General features: G+C 50.8%; 1 protein-coding gene across 2 annotated transcripts in view; it reads right to left on the bottom strand.

Annotated features, from left to right (window-relative positions):
• Window positions 1-14,668, bottom strand: part of KAZN (kazrin, periplakin interacting protein) — a 265,945-nt gene that overhangs the window by 19,112 nt on the left and 232,165 nt on the right. The window contains exon 1 of one of the 2 annotated variants that reach the window (XM_054085751.1): window positions 2,972-5,399. The exons of the other annotated variant lie outside the window; for it this stretch is intronic. Within the exon in view, the coding sequence (XP_053941726.1) occupies window positions 2,972-3,128 (157 nt within the window). The 5' untranslated portion in view covers window positions 3,129-5,399. Of the gene's footprint in view, window positions 1-2,971; window positions 5,400-14,668 lie in introns of those variants that run through there. 2 annotated transcript variants of the gene reach the window in all.

Raw genomic sequence — 14,668 nt, 5'->3', positions numbered from 1 at the left:
CCAACTCGATGCAAAAATCCAATCCGAAGCACACAGTAAGATTTAAACGCTTTTTTTTTGAGTTCAACCTTGCAAGCATTGCTATGTTGGGGTGCAAAACTTAATTTGCTATTAGGAATCATCTCCCAAACACAATAAACCCAATGCAAAAAGCATTTTCCCCAGCATTTTTGCCACTTTTAAATTTTTTCCTCCTCTTTTTAACCCTTTTTAGGGCGGCTGTGTCCGTGTACTGTAATTCCTGACCATCTACAGGGTAGGAAGCATCGCCCCAAGCGGATGAGCCCCATTGCTCATTCCACCCTCTTCCAAATGGGCAGTGATGGAATTAATGCAATTTAAACATATCCTGGACTAAACGACAAAAACTGCCATTCATGCTGAAATAATTGGCTGTTACTTATATTTCAGTTGATGGCATTAAACGTCCATGACACCGTCAGATTCCGCAGCCTTCATGCTTTAAGCACTGATTAGTGTTAACAGACAACATAAATAAGATTTTTTTTTTGGGGGGGGTAATCATGCTGAACGCCTCCAGACAGCATTTGGGGCTGAAATTTCCACTCCAGCTCCTGCAAATCCCATCTCAGACTCTTCTCAGGAGCGGATCTATCAGCCACGCAGCGGCAAAGCCTTTTACTGCCTTTGGAGCAGACATCACTTTAAAAACATCCATTTAAAAGCCTTTTTGTTCATGTATCTCAGCTGACACAATCGCTGTACACGTGTTTCTGTCTTTGGAGGGCACGTATTAAAAATGAATGCAGTATAAATGATGAAGATGATGCAGGTGAAATTACTATCTTAGGTGAAAGCTGCATTTTGTGCCGCTTTCGCAAGTTCACCGCTAAGACTTTGCTGGGCACAAGTCAAGGTTTGGTTATTCTTATCCAGGACATCGGCAAGAAACCGGCCAAAAGACTCAAGCGTGTCCCACGTTGCAGCAGCAGCAGCGTTCCGACACTTGGAGTGAAGAGTGGGCAGAGGGAAAAGGCTCATTTGGAAGCCAAGCAGCGGATTGGCCCAAAGAGTGATTTTGCAAGTCCTGCACTGAGATGTAAATGAGGGAAAAAAGGGGCAAAATGGGAAAAAAGCAAAATCTCCATGCTAATGGCATCACCCAACAGACCCTCACCCATTAGGAGGTGTGAGCCTTCATCCCTTCTTTCTCCCATGGAGCTTTGGACCACCATATATATATATATATATATATATATATATAAACACAAATATCCATGTACACACACCTCTGTCATGGAAAGGGAGACAGAAGAGTCATAGGATAAAGAATATTATTAGGAAAATGTAACTACTCGAGCCTCAGGGATGAGGCGAGATGGTGTTTTAAAGAGCATCTCATCACCTTTGGTCCAAGCTAGGGAGCCTGGGATCAAAGGTGATGAGATGCTCTTTAAAATACCATCTTGGGACCCGAGTTTCTGGCCAAATGCTCCTCCCCAGCAGCCAGCACAATGTACAGTTTCCCCCTCTCAGCAGATATTTGCAAGGAGGAATTCAGCTGAAAAGCCCAAAATGCCAAGCTCTGGGCTGGGTGATGGCTGGGAGTCAGACGAGGGAGATCAACCATTGCCACCCCTCACACACAAAGAGGCAACCTCTCCCAGAGCATGGGCTGCACTCAAGAAAGCATTCGGTTAGCTCAAAATACACCGAGATTTGCAAAAAGACCCAGTTAAACCTCTGCCTGAGACCTCCTAGGGCCAAGCCCAAAAGTCCAATCTCCCCCACGGACACCAGGACACCATGACGTACTTGCAGCAGCTCAAAATCAAACCCCAGGCAGCATCGTTTCCTCAAAGAGATACGCACAAGGGCTCCAGAAACTGTCCACTGTACCTTCAGCCGAATGCCCCTGTCGTGCATCCCAGCTACATCCCTGGATACGGCTTCTCTTGCGGCACTGCTGCGCTCCACAACATTGGAGGAGCTGTTGGCCACCACCGCTCCCTCCTGGCTGGGCACCGAGCCATACGCTGCAAAGCCTCTTAGGCTAAAAAAGTGATTTTTTGGCTCCATACACCCATCTTTTAAAGAAGGAAGCTTCAGATTTCACCCCTTGCTGCTGCTGTGATACTGCAAGCAAGGAAGCTGTCACACCTGGACACAGGTATGGACGCGCCTTGGCAAGTTTAGGTTAAAGCTTTCACCCCACGAGCTTAAATCTTTGCAAACACCATTTTTGAGCATTTCCCGAGTTAGACATCAGCTCAGCCTCCGTGCTTCTATACAGTTGAAGCCCTGGGATGGGAGCCTCAGTTGCACCCTGTGACTGTGCACCATCCACCAGCGCTTACACCTGCCTCGCTCACATCCATCGGGCAGGATGGGCAGGATCCTCTTCTCCTTGCACCCCGTATTCCCCCAAAATCTGATTATTCCCAGCAAGTCAAAGCTTGCTTGCTCAGCTGCCCTGGCTGCACGCTGGGAGGTGTCTCAGTGGATGCAAAGAAATAAAAGCTGATAGAAACCTGTGCAAGCTGATGGGACACCCCCCACCCCGACAGAGGGGCTCAGGAGGAGGCTGGAGGCTGCAAAGCCTTCCGAAAGCACACGCTGTTTCCAAGCAGCCAGACAGGGGCTGCCACCGCCACAGCGGCCCCCGGAGCCGCCTGCCGAGAGCTCCCGGCGCGCTTCAACTTCTCTGCGAGACAAAATGGACTACGGGGTGCAGGGAGCTGCCCGCTGCCCTCCTTTGCCACAGTGGGGGAGCCAAACCCCCCTCTCATCTGTGCCCCAAGCTTCGCCCTCCGGCTGGGGGGAAGCCCTGAAACCCACAGCCATCGTCCCGCACGACCCCGGTGAGCTTCGGCGTGAGCTGCCCGGCGTTGTTTTGTTTCTCCCAGGAGGAAGCGAGCTCCAAGAGCACAAAGCAAGGAAGGGAAAGAAATCCACACCGGGCTGCATCCCCCCTGCGCTGTGCGATGGGACCCCCGCCAGAACCCCTTACCTGCGTGGGCTAAGCAGGGGCACAGCACCCTGCCCCGAGCATCGTCCTTGGCTGCCCCTCGCCGTCCCCACGGAGTCGAACAATAGGCCGGGCACGGAGTAAAGCCGTGCTCGCAGCGGCACGTCCCCGGCTTGCTCTCCTCTTGTTCCGACTTCATGGTAGGGAACAGCAGGTTTGGGGGTCCCCACGGTTGGGGGTCCCCAGGCTCCTTCCCGGCACGGCACGGAAGTGCGGCAGGCGCTACCTGTGCTGGGAATTTGACCCCTCGCAGGTCACTGAGTTTCCCCAGCCTGATGTCACGCCGGCAGAGGAGTGGCTTTGCCCGCTGCCAAGCCAAGGTGCACGGGATGGGGGCCCGGAGCAAGCGAGAGCTCGTTCCACACTGCCCCAGAGCCAAGGGCTGCGCAGGAACCCGGAGCTCAGCCAACGGCGGAAATGATTCCCGACTCGCCGGCCATCGCTCCTGCCGCCACCCACTGAGCTGGTGGTGACGGATAACTCCTGCGAGGTCTCCACTGCACCAGCCTGGCCACCGCTCTGCAACGCTCAGCCATCACCGGCAGCACGGTGGGGAAACTGAGGCACAAGGAAGGTAACCCACCGTGAAGCACCCCATCTCTGGCTAGCTGTCCCCCGCAAGGGAAAGAGATTCACTATTTTGCCTTGCACTGCACTTATTATTTCTTTTGCCCTGGCATGTTGCACTTGTGGGATGCTCACGACTGCGGGAGCACCACCACGGAGCAGCCTCGCAGTGAGACAGGGCGAAGGGGGAGCTACCGGGACGGGGTGAGCAGGAACACGGCAAAATCCAGTGAGAAATTGCAGGGCACTTGTTTTTCTAAAATAAAAGCTGCATCTAAGTACACCCAAACCCCCAAACTCTGACACCAGCAGACCTGTGTTGCAATTTGCCCCTTAAAACACACAGTGCACCGTTACTGCCTTCATGCAGCCCCACGTTTCCAAGCCCTCCACAGCAGATCCACTTTTCTCATTTATTCACCTTACCAAAGAGGTGAAGAACCAGGCAGAGGCACCTTGGGTTCACTAAATTCTGCCTCTCTCTTTGCTGTTATCCTTATTAGCTGAACACTGCTCGGGGTTGGGCAGCCGCTGGCCTGAGGATGCTTTGCAGGCAGCTCCCGGCACTCTGCCAGCACACACTCACTGTGCCCAGGACGGCAAGACTTGCCCCAAGTTCAGAAAACACAGCCTGAGATGGAGAAAAGAAGTCTATAAATCCCCATATTCTGCTTTGCAACAGCATCCAGCACAGGAAAACTCCACCAGCCGCAGCAAACCCACCCTACAGCAGCAGCATCTTAGGCACGGGGAAACTGAGGCACACCCTGCGCGCACCGGCTTTAACATTTTTGGGTGATAGAGTGTAACTGTGGGAGGAGCGAGCAGCTCCCAGCGAGGAAGAAATGCTGCCACGGCCATCTCACGCACCAAACATGCTCAGGTCAATAAACCAGGTCCTTGCCCATCTTGTCACCCTCCCCAGCCCCACTGCTGTCCTCTTCCTTCCCTGCTGTTTCATCAGGGGCTTAGGGAAGGCAGTTGAGATGTTTTGCAACAAGCCCCGGTGCCTGCAATGGGTCAGACTGACAGTGGCATCACCCACAGCATCACCGCCAGGGTGTGCGATGCCCCTGTTGCCCCAACTCCTGTCGTCGCCAATCTTGGCTCCTTGAAGCCCACAAAAGCTCCACTCTCGGCTGCTCCATCACCTCCCATCGCTCCCTGTTTGCACAACACCCCTCTCTTCAGGGATCAAGTCGGAGTGCGCCCGTGCCAACTCAGCTCCCGATGCCGCAGGGACACCAACGGGACCAGAGCAACCCCACACAAGCCAGGAAACACCACTAGGATTGGGAACACCCGCAGATTGAATCCTGTACAATCACGGCACAAAGGTAACCGCGCACCTCTCGGCGTGACCTACCAGGATACGCCAAGGTGCAGAGCAGCGATGCCCCAAACCAAAGCAAAGGGAGGAGATTCTCTGCGTCACAGGCGTTGCACAAGCCCCAAAAGCAGCTCCTCAGAGCCTCCTCTGACCCACTGCGCTCCTCCCCAGCAGAAGAGCCTGGGGAGGGAGTGGGAAGGCCAGGCTGGGCTCACGTCCTCGTTCCTGCTGACTAATGGTGGACCAAGCACCATTACTCACACCTGCAGCACCTGTTCTCATCCCCACGTACCCGTGCAGTGGGCGGTGCTGAGACGGTGCAGCACCGCTGCTCTTAACCCAGTAATGGTACCTGCAGGGATCCCCCTGCCCCTTCCTGCCATAAATCACAGAATCAATCATTAAGGTTGGAAAAGACCTCTAAGCTCATCCAGTCCAACCATCAGCTCAACCCAACTGCGCCTCCTAAACCCCACAAAGTGCCAACTCTACACGCTTCTTGGACCCTTCCAGGGATGGAGACTCCCCCACTGCCCTGGGCAGCCTCTGCCAGGGCTTCACCACTCTGTTAGTAAAGAATTCTTTCTCCTTGGAGCCTTCTCTTCTCCAGGCTGAACCCCAACTCTCTCAGCCTGTCCACATACAGGAGGTGCTCCAGCCCTGGGATCATCTCCATGGCTTCCTCTGGACTCGCTCCAACAGATCCATGTCTTCCCTGTGTTGAAAGTCTTTTTTTTTCCTAGTAAGAAGGCACAGGCAGCAGCAGTGACGACTGAATAACCCAATCCCTGTGAAAAACATCTTAGGTATCTTTGGACACAAGCTGATCCTCACTAAGGACTTGGAGAAAAGAGCTGTCCATGAAAACCACCACACCCATTGACTGGAACAGAAAGATCTGGAGAAGGTCTCCTGCGCCAACTTACTCCCAGGAAACCTTACTAAAGAAACCTCCTTCCCCATCATAGTGTTTCACAAAAATAAAGATAACGAAGCAAGGAGATGTTTTGAAACAGTCAATTTCTTTTTTTCTCCCCAGGAAAAAATTTTCTCAAAAATGACACATTTTCGTCAAACATTTCACTCACGGCAAATTGGCGTTGTCACCGAGGAGAGCGCTTGCCTTGGAATTTTGGAGGCACTTTTGGAAGCCTCTGTCTGCTTTTACCGAATTAAAAATCGACAGCGGTGAGGCTGCAAAATGTAACGTGTGAGGCAAAGAATTAATTAACATAGATCTGGCTCCAGAAGCAGAGGCGGTAAGAGTAATTTTCATTCAGGAACTCAGCACCGCTTGGCACCTCCTCCGGCACTGCCGGAGTATTTTAAACTCCTGAAAATCGCACGTGCATCACCCAGAGTTTGTGCCATGCATAATTAAAGCCGCAATGGAGAGAAAAATTCAAAGGTAGTTTTTATGTCCTTAATAGGACCGTATATAAGGATTTTTTTTGTTTTAAAACAACATTGCAAAAGCCGTTTGCAGTGTAAAGGGGTAAAAACATAATGAGCAAAGGGCAAATCCTGGTCACAAGTGGTGTTCCCCAAGGCTCAATGTTAGGGCTGGTTCTGTTTAATCCCTTTATCCATGATCCAGACAAGGGAATTGAGGGATCCCTCTGCCCGTTTGCAGACAACACCAAGCTGGGCGGGAATGTTGATGTGCCAGAGGGCAGGAAGGCTCTGCAGAGGGACCTGGACAGGCTGGATCCATGAGCTGAGCCTCGAATCCTAGGTTTGGTTTTGGGCCCCTCATTCCAAGAAGGACCATGAGGGGCTGGAGCGCATTCAGAGAAAGGGAACGGAGCTATGGAAGGGTCTGGAGGCCAGAGGCTCTGGGAGCAGCTGAGGGACCTGGGGCTGTTTACCCTGGAGAAGAGGAGGCTGAGGGGAGACCTCATCATTCTCTGCAGCTCCTGGAAAGAAGGTTGTGGTGAGGTGGGTTCTGGGCTCTTCTCCCAGGTGACAAGTGATAGTATGAGAGGAAATGGCCTCAATTGTGCCAGGGAAGGTTTAGACTGGATATCAGGAAAATATCTTCACTGAAAGAGCGGTGAAGCCCTGGCAGAGGCTGCGCAGGGCAGTGGGAGAGTCTCCATCCCTGGAAGGGTTCAAGAAGCGTGTAGAGTTGGCACTTTGTGGGGTTTAGGAGGCACAGTTGGGTTGAGCTGATGGTTGGACTGGATGAGCTTAGAGATCTGTAGATGTTGCATTTTGGGACACGGCTTAGCAGGCATGGTGGGCTTGGACTGATGCTTGGACTAGATGAGCTTAGAGGTCTTTTCCAACCTTAATGATTCCATGATCATTGTGTCTGTTCCTGGTTGCAAACTCATTTGGTAGAGTTTCCTGAACTCATCACAGTTATTTCTGTTGTTTTTTATTTTATCCTGAGAATTATGGTTGTTATCACAGACATTTTATGCCTAACAACCTCGGGCTTCCTTATGATGTTTTCATTCAAATGCTAAGAGGGTGTAATGAGACTAAGATAATGGCCTGCTAAAACAAATGATACAGATCAGAATAGGGGGAATCTGGTTAAATGAAATGAAAACAAATAGAAATTATCCATCCTAATTACCATTCAAAGACAGCAACCGGGGAAGAAAAAAATATGTATTCTCAGGAGGCTTGTTTCACCTGGCACTTAAATTGCCCAAGAAGTGGTGGCTGCTCCATCCCTGGATGTGTTGAAGGCCAAATTGGATGGGGCTTGGGCAGCCTGATCCAGTGGGAGGTGTCCTTGCCCATTGCAGGGGTGGAACTGGATGGGCTTTGAGGTCCCTTCCAACCCAAACCACTCCATAGTTCAATGAAATCCCAACACAGTTGCCCTTTCTCCATCCCAGGTGATGAGCACTTCTGCTCTGAGAGCAGTTAGAATGCAATGAACCACACAGATCTTCATTTCTGAGCTCGTTGTCACTTTATAGACACATCACTTACGGCCATGCACCCAAAACCTCACCTACAGGGTTTGCCTTCAGCCAGCTGCTTGCTGCCCAGGCTGGCACCCGCTCCAGACTCCCACCACATCTGGATCCAGAGGCAAACATCACCAACTCCTTCTTGCCCTCCCCAGCTCCGTTAGCACTAATGGGGAGCAAGCACTGGCACGTATTTACAGCCGTGTAGGGGCCAAGCCACGGCTGGCCACCCCGCTTGGGTATCGATCAGCTTGATGTGGGCTCTGCGCAAGCTTTGAACCGCTGAACCCCAGCAGAATCAATATTTTCCTTTTTAAAATAACGCTGAGGGGGAATGCCCATCTCACAGCTTCAGTGTTATTCGGGGTCTTACATTATTCATTGAACCTCATCCTATGTCATGCCACAATGAATACATCGCCATGGACGATGACAAAGAAATTACACCACGCTAAAACAGCAGCCTGGGCTGCTAAAACAACCCACTGGATTAGCAATCTCTCATTAGCAACGTGTAATTAAGTAGGTATACATTGAGGCTGTGCCTGTGCCACCAACCGCTTTACGCTGAAAGAGAGGAATAATAAAGCAAAATGATAATAAATCAAAGTTCTAGTAAATGAAACAGCAACCAAACCTGCAACAGGGCAGGTCTCGAACTTCTACAGGTATTTGCTCGTTGTGTTTTGTGGCGCGGCCACACACGAAGCTTTATCTCACCCGCTACACAGTCAGGGATGTCACTGCAAAGCCACCATCGTGTCCCCAGGGCCGCTCAGCTCAGCCCACCTGAGCGAAGAGGCACCAGCAGGGAATGGACACAGAAATAACAGGAAAAAAAACCCTGAAGCCTATCAGGAAAGGTTAATGATTTATCCTATGTATAAATGTACTCTCATTTCTGGAGTCCTCCGCCCTGGAGAGGTTCAAAACGCATGTAGACGTGGCAGTTGGGGACATGGTTTAGCCGGGACGTTGGGGCTGGGCTGATGGTTAGACTGGATGAACCCAGACATCTCTTCCAACCTTAATGATTCTAAAAATCACTTCGCACCCCTCAATGACACTGGTGATTTTTAATGGGGTTGAAGACAGACAACTCACCTCTGAATCTGGATATTATCGCTACTAACCAGATGTTACTGCCTTTTTTAATTAGTTTTTGGAAGCTTCACTCTATCTTCCAGTTTCAAACAGGCAATTCTAGTGACCTCTCTTCAATAACCACTCCAGCGCTCTCTATATATTATATACACACACAATCCAGAAAGCCAACTGTATCCTGGGTTGCATCAAAAGACGCGCGGCCAGCAGAGTGAGGGGGGGATTCTGCCCCTCTATTCCTCTCTTGGGAGACTTCATCTGGAGTATTCTGTCCAGTTCTGGAATCCTCAACATAAAAAGGAGATGGAGTTGTTGGAATGGGTCCAGAAAAGGGCTAAAAGATGATCCGAGGGCTGCAGCACCTTCCATACGAGGACAGGCTGAGAGAGTTGGGGTTGTTTGGCCTGGAGAAGAGAAAGCTCTGAGGAGACCTTATAGTGACCTTCCAGTACCTGAAGGGGCTACAAGAAAGCTGGAGAGGGGTATACAAAGGTATGGAGTGATAGGACTGGGGCTAATGGGTATAAACTGGAAAGGGGCAGATTTAAACCAGATGTAAGAAAGAATTTCTTCACTATGAGAGCGGTGAAGCCCTGGCCCAGGTTGCCCAGAGCAGTGGTGGCTGCCCCATCCCTGGAGGTGTTCAAGGCCAGGTTGGATGGGCCTTGGGCAGCCTGAGCCAGTGGGAGGTGTCCCTGCCCATGGCAGGGGGGTTGAAATTGGATGGGCTTTAAGGTCCCTTCCAACCCAAACTATTCTATAATTCTCTGTGTGTGTGCGCGTATTGGACAATCCAGTACACAAACCATCTTTTTGCTACATCTGCTGCCCACCCAACCCAACGCATTGATCAATATGAAGAAAACTTCCCCAAAGCCCATTTGGCTTCACCTCAGACCTGCTGCTCACTGGGCATAAAGCACTGGACCAGTTCTTGCACGCAGAGGTGGTTGGGCAGAGCCAAGCCACATCCTCATCTGCAACTCCAGCAGCCCCAAAGCTGCCAAGGATGAGCATTTCATGCCCTTACACTTTTGTGGCCACATGCAGCAGTCAGATACAGACTTGAGAGTGGATTTCATGCACTGATGGAGCTGGAAACCTGCACCGCATCAGCGCCTTTGTCACTAGTAAAGCTGGCAAAGCACAACCCCCACCTTAAGTGTTTATCCCAATGGCTGTCCAACTGGGACCATGAAGAACAACAGGTTTTGTTCATGTGCACAGACTCAAAATGACGCTACAGGACTATTTTTGCTGGCTTGCGGCAATAAAAAGAAAAAAAAAGGAATAAAGCCTGACTGAAATCCCTTAGCTTCGCAAGACAGGATAGAAAAGCTGAGGGAGGCTGCATGGATCAATGACCCCATGCACCTGGACACATCCCATTCTCCTCCAGTCCACTGCGTGTATCAACAGAATATTTATAAATCAATTGAAAGCAATTAATCAGCTAGAGGAAGATAAGAGATAATGAAGAAAAGAGATTAGCTGGTGATGCACAAACAGAGTTTCTCCGGGGAGGAACCGCCGTGGTTGGAAGCCTCCTCTGCAAAGCCTATTAGCTCGACTTGAAAAAGAAATTTAAAAGAGGCAACCTGAATAATTAAAAGGAAGAGTTAATGGTTCACGCTAACAGCTTCAAAAAAACCTGCAGCAGTCGTGTTGGTTAACCAACACAACCTCACCGACAAAAGGACCTGCAGAAAACCCATCACTGTGCGCAGAGGTGGGATGCTCGGCCAGGGCTGGATCCATGCAGTCGTCCGGCGCGATGGAGCCAGGGAGGCTCGCGCAGGTGCCGCCAGCTCCACCGGGGCGACGCTGCCATCCTGCCGGGTTCATTTAAGTGACCCTTCGAGCTGAGTTATAAATAACAACAGAGAAATTACTCCAGGACTTGAGGGGAAAGCCTCCAGGGATAAAGAACTTTAACATTACTTGTGTACGTAACCCACGGCAGCTTTCCCATCACCAACCTGCTCCTTGTCAGCAAAGCCACTACTAAATAAACTGCAGTTCTCCTTGCCAATTGAAAAATTCACCTCTGGGCAGAGCAGCCAGCAGTCACATTTCTGTACGTTTTTCTATGGATTTTTCCATCCTAATCCTTCCACCACAGACTTTAGGAAGGGGAGACTCAAGACAAGATCAGCAGCTGTATCGCTGCCATTAATTATGGATTTCACACACGCAGAAAATCATAGATCATTAAATGGTTTGGGTTGCATGAGACCTCAGAGCCCATCCAGAACCAACTCCCTGCCATGGAGCCACCACTGCTCTGGGCAACCTGTTCCAGAGCCTCCCCATCCTCACAGGAAAACATTTCTCCTCAAGATCTCATCTTGATCTCCCCTCTTTCAGTTGAAAACCATTCCTCTCATCCCATCCCTGCACCTCCTGATCAAGAGCCCCTCCCCAGCTTTCCTGGAGCCCCTTTCCATACTGGAAGCTGCTCTAAGGTCTCGCCGTAGCCTTCTCTTCTCCAGGCTGAACAACCCCAACTCTCTCAGCCTGTCCTTACGTGGGAGATGCTCCAACCTTTGGATCATCTTCTTGGGCCTCACAACGGCCAACACCAAGACTGGGCTTAATGCAGTGCGCAGCACCAGTATCATCACCACGGAGCTACAAAGAACCAGGCACTTTTTGTCAAACTTACACCCCTCTCTTGCGCTCTGAGTGCGGTTCCACGCTGCCACTTTGTTTTTGAGGAGCACCCAAAACCATGATGTCCCCCAGCAGTGACCTGCATCCTACTGGAATGCTCCTGGGGATGCCTATAAGAAGCTTTCCCAAATATACAACTTAAAATCTCTATACCTTCTCCTCCGGTGCTGCAGGATCCAACCCCAGTGCTGATACTTGGGGGGGTATTTTAGTATGAAAGGGCTCAGAGGACCAACAGGCAGCTTGTTAATACAATACTCGCCTCAAATAACAGGACAAATACTCAATAACAATACTCAAATAACAGGACAAAAATGCCAGGTCAGGGCTGAAGCCCATGAGTTCTGCGGAGAATAAGGAGAGAAAGAATCTTGGCTTTGCTCACCAACTTGCAAGGCAGCAATTTAACCTTCAAGGAAGAGCTCAAATTCATTTAGTAACAGCCCTTATCTACAGGCTGGGGGCAGAATAATTCTACTGAGAACAATATATATTAGATAAAAATAACTGCACTGCAGCAAGGAGATGGAGAGCACAGTGCAGGGCAGCACCGAGCTGCTTTCTCCCTGCTAAAACAGCCCAGGAATTTAATGGCAAGTTACGGGCTGACAGCGGGCAAACTTCCCCCAATTCCAGTACTGAAAGGGGCTTTGGGAAAGCTGGGGAGGGGCTCTGGATCAGGGAGTGCCGGGAGAGGATGAGAGGGAATGGTTTGAAGCTGAAAGAGAGGAGATTGAGATGAGATCTTAGGAAGAAATGTTTTGCTGTGAGGGTGGGGAGGCCCTGGCCCAGGTTGCCCAGAGCAGTGGTGGCTGCCCCATCCCTGGAGGGCTTCAAGGCCAGGTTGGATGGGGCTTGGAGCCCCTGATCCAGTGGGAGGTGTCCCTGCCCACGGCAGAGGTGTGAAACCAGATCACAGAATCATAGAATAGCCAGGTTGGAAAGGACCCACTGGATCATGGAGTCCAACCATTCCCAACACTCCCTTAAACCATGTCCCTCAGCACTTCATCCACGCATTCCTTAAACACCTCCAGGGAAGGCGACTCGACCACCTCCTTGAGCAGCTGTTCCAGTGCCCAATGGCCCTTTCTGTGAAGACTTTTTTTCTGATATCCAGTCTGAACCTCCCCTGGCGGAGCTTCAGGCCATTCCCTCTTGTCCTGTCCTCTGTCACTTGGGAGAAGAGCCCAGCTCCCTCCTCTCCACAACCTCCTTTCAGGGAGTTGTAGAGAGCAATAAGGTCTCCCCTCAGCCTCCTCTTCTCCAGGCTAAACACCCCCAGCTCTCTCAGCCGCTCCTCGTCAGACGTTCTCCAGCCCCTCACCAGCTTCGTTGCTCTTCTCTGGACACGCTCCAGAGCCTCAACATCCTTCTTGTGGTGAGGGGCCCAGAACTGAACACAGTACTCAAGGTGCGGTCTCACCAGTGCTGAGTACAGAGGGAGAATCCCCTCCCTGGCCCTGCTGGTCACACCGTTTCTGATCCAAGCCAAGATGCCATTGGCCTTCTTGGCCACCTGGGCACACTGCTGGCTCATGTTCAGTCGCTGTCAACCAACACCCCCAGGTCCTTCTCCTCCGTGCAGCTCTCCAGCCACTCTTCCCCCAGTCTGTAGCACTGCAAGGGCTTTAAGATCCCTTCCAACCCCTTCTATGATTCTAACAGAGATTTAAAAGCCTTCCTCTTGTCCAGGAAAGTGCATTCACAGGCTGAGCCCATGTCACACACAGCCAGGATGCTCCCCAGCAGTCCCACTGCATCCCTGCTCCCATCTCTGCAGCCCATCACTATTAAGTGCCTCGGAGCCCCATTACCAAAAGCTTTTTTTTCCCCACTTTAAATAATGAAAAAATAAACTTAAACATCCTTCAAAGTGCCTGAGAAGTGAGGGAGACTGATTTTATTTATGCACCGCTTATTGAACTTCCAGGCTCTGTTTATTCAAACCTCTTTCACTGCAAAGTTTGTCTTTCCCTGCCAGGAGGTGCGGGACAAAAATAAAACGTCTGAAGATTTTCAATCCTTTTTTTCACCAAAACTCTACCACCACACTAAATGTCACACCATACCCGCCTGCAACAAAACAAATATACCCCTGCCCCATAAAATGATCAAAATGACCCCAAATTTGTACCAACAGGCTGAAAATGGGGAGCCAAAACCCAAATGCTGCCAAAAATGGGGCCAGTGTTCTTCAATGTTTTCATAAATGACCTGGATGCAGGACTTGAAGGTTTAATAATTGAGTTTATGGATGACACAAAACTGGGGAGGTCTACTGACATTTTTGAGAGCCCTGCAGAGCAATCTGGATAGATGGGAGCTGGTCAATCACCAACCGCATGGAGTTGGACAAGGGCAAGCACTGGATTTTGCGCCTGGGACATGGCACCCCTGGGTGTACAGACAGACTGGGGAGCAAGAAGCTGGAGAGCAGCCCTGTCAAAGGGATCTGGTCCTCAGCACGCTGAACGTGAGCCACTGGTGCCCTGGCAGCTAAGAGGACAACCGTGTCCTGGGGTGCATCCAGCACGGCATTGCCTCCCAGTTAAGGAAGGGGATTGTCCTACTCTATTCCACTCTGGGATGGCCCCACCATGAGTACTGAGTGCAGTTTTGGGCGCCACAGGATAAAAAAGGACCTAAAGCTACTGGAGAGCATCTAGAGGAGATCACAGAGTTAGTGAAGGGTTTAGTGAGGAAGCTGTATGAGGAGTGGCTGAAGTCACTTCATCTGTTCAGCCTGGAGGAGAATGAGGGGAAACCTCGTCGTGGTCTGCAGGTTCCTGACAAGGAGGAGGAGGAGCAGGTGCTGAGCTCTTCTCTCTGGACTCAAGGGAATGGCAGGAAGATATGTCAGGGAGGATTATATTGGACATTAGGAGAAGGTTTTTCCCCCAGAGGGTGGTGGAGCCCTGGAACAGCTCCCACGGAAGCAGTCGCAGCACCAAACCTGACAATATTCCAGAAGCATTTGGCCAACACCCTCGGACACGTGGCGTGAATGTTGGGGATCATCTAGCTGGACTAATGATCCTTATGAGTCCCTTCCAACTCAGACCATTTGAGGAT

This window comes from Cuculus canorus, chromosome 21 (assembly GCF_017976375.1).
Source record: "Cuculus canorus isolate bCucCan1 chromosome 21, bCucCan1.pri, whole genome shotgun sequence".
NCBI lineage: Eukaryota > Metazoa > Chordata > Aves > Cuculiformes > Cuculidae > Cuculus > Cuculus canorus.
The sequence above is the reverse complement of the archived record's forward strand: the minus strand, read 5'-3'. Positions and strand labels throughout refer to the sequence as shown.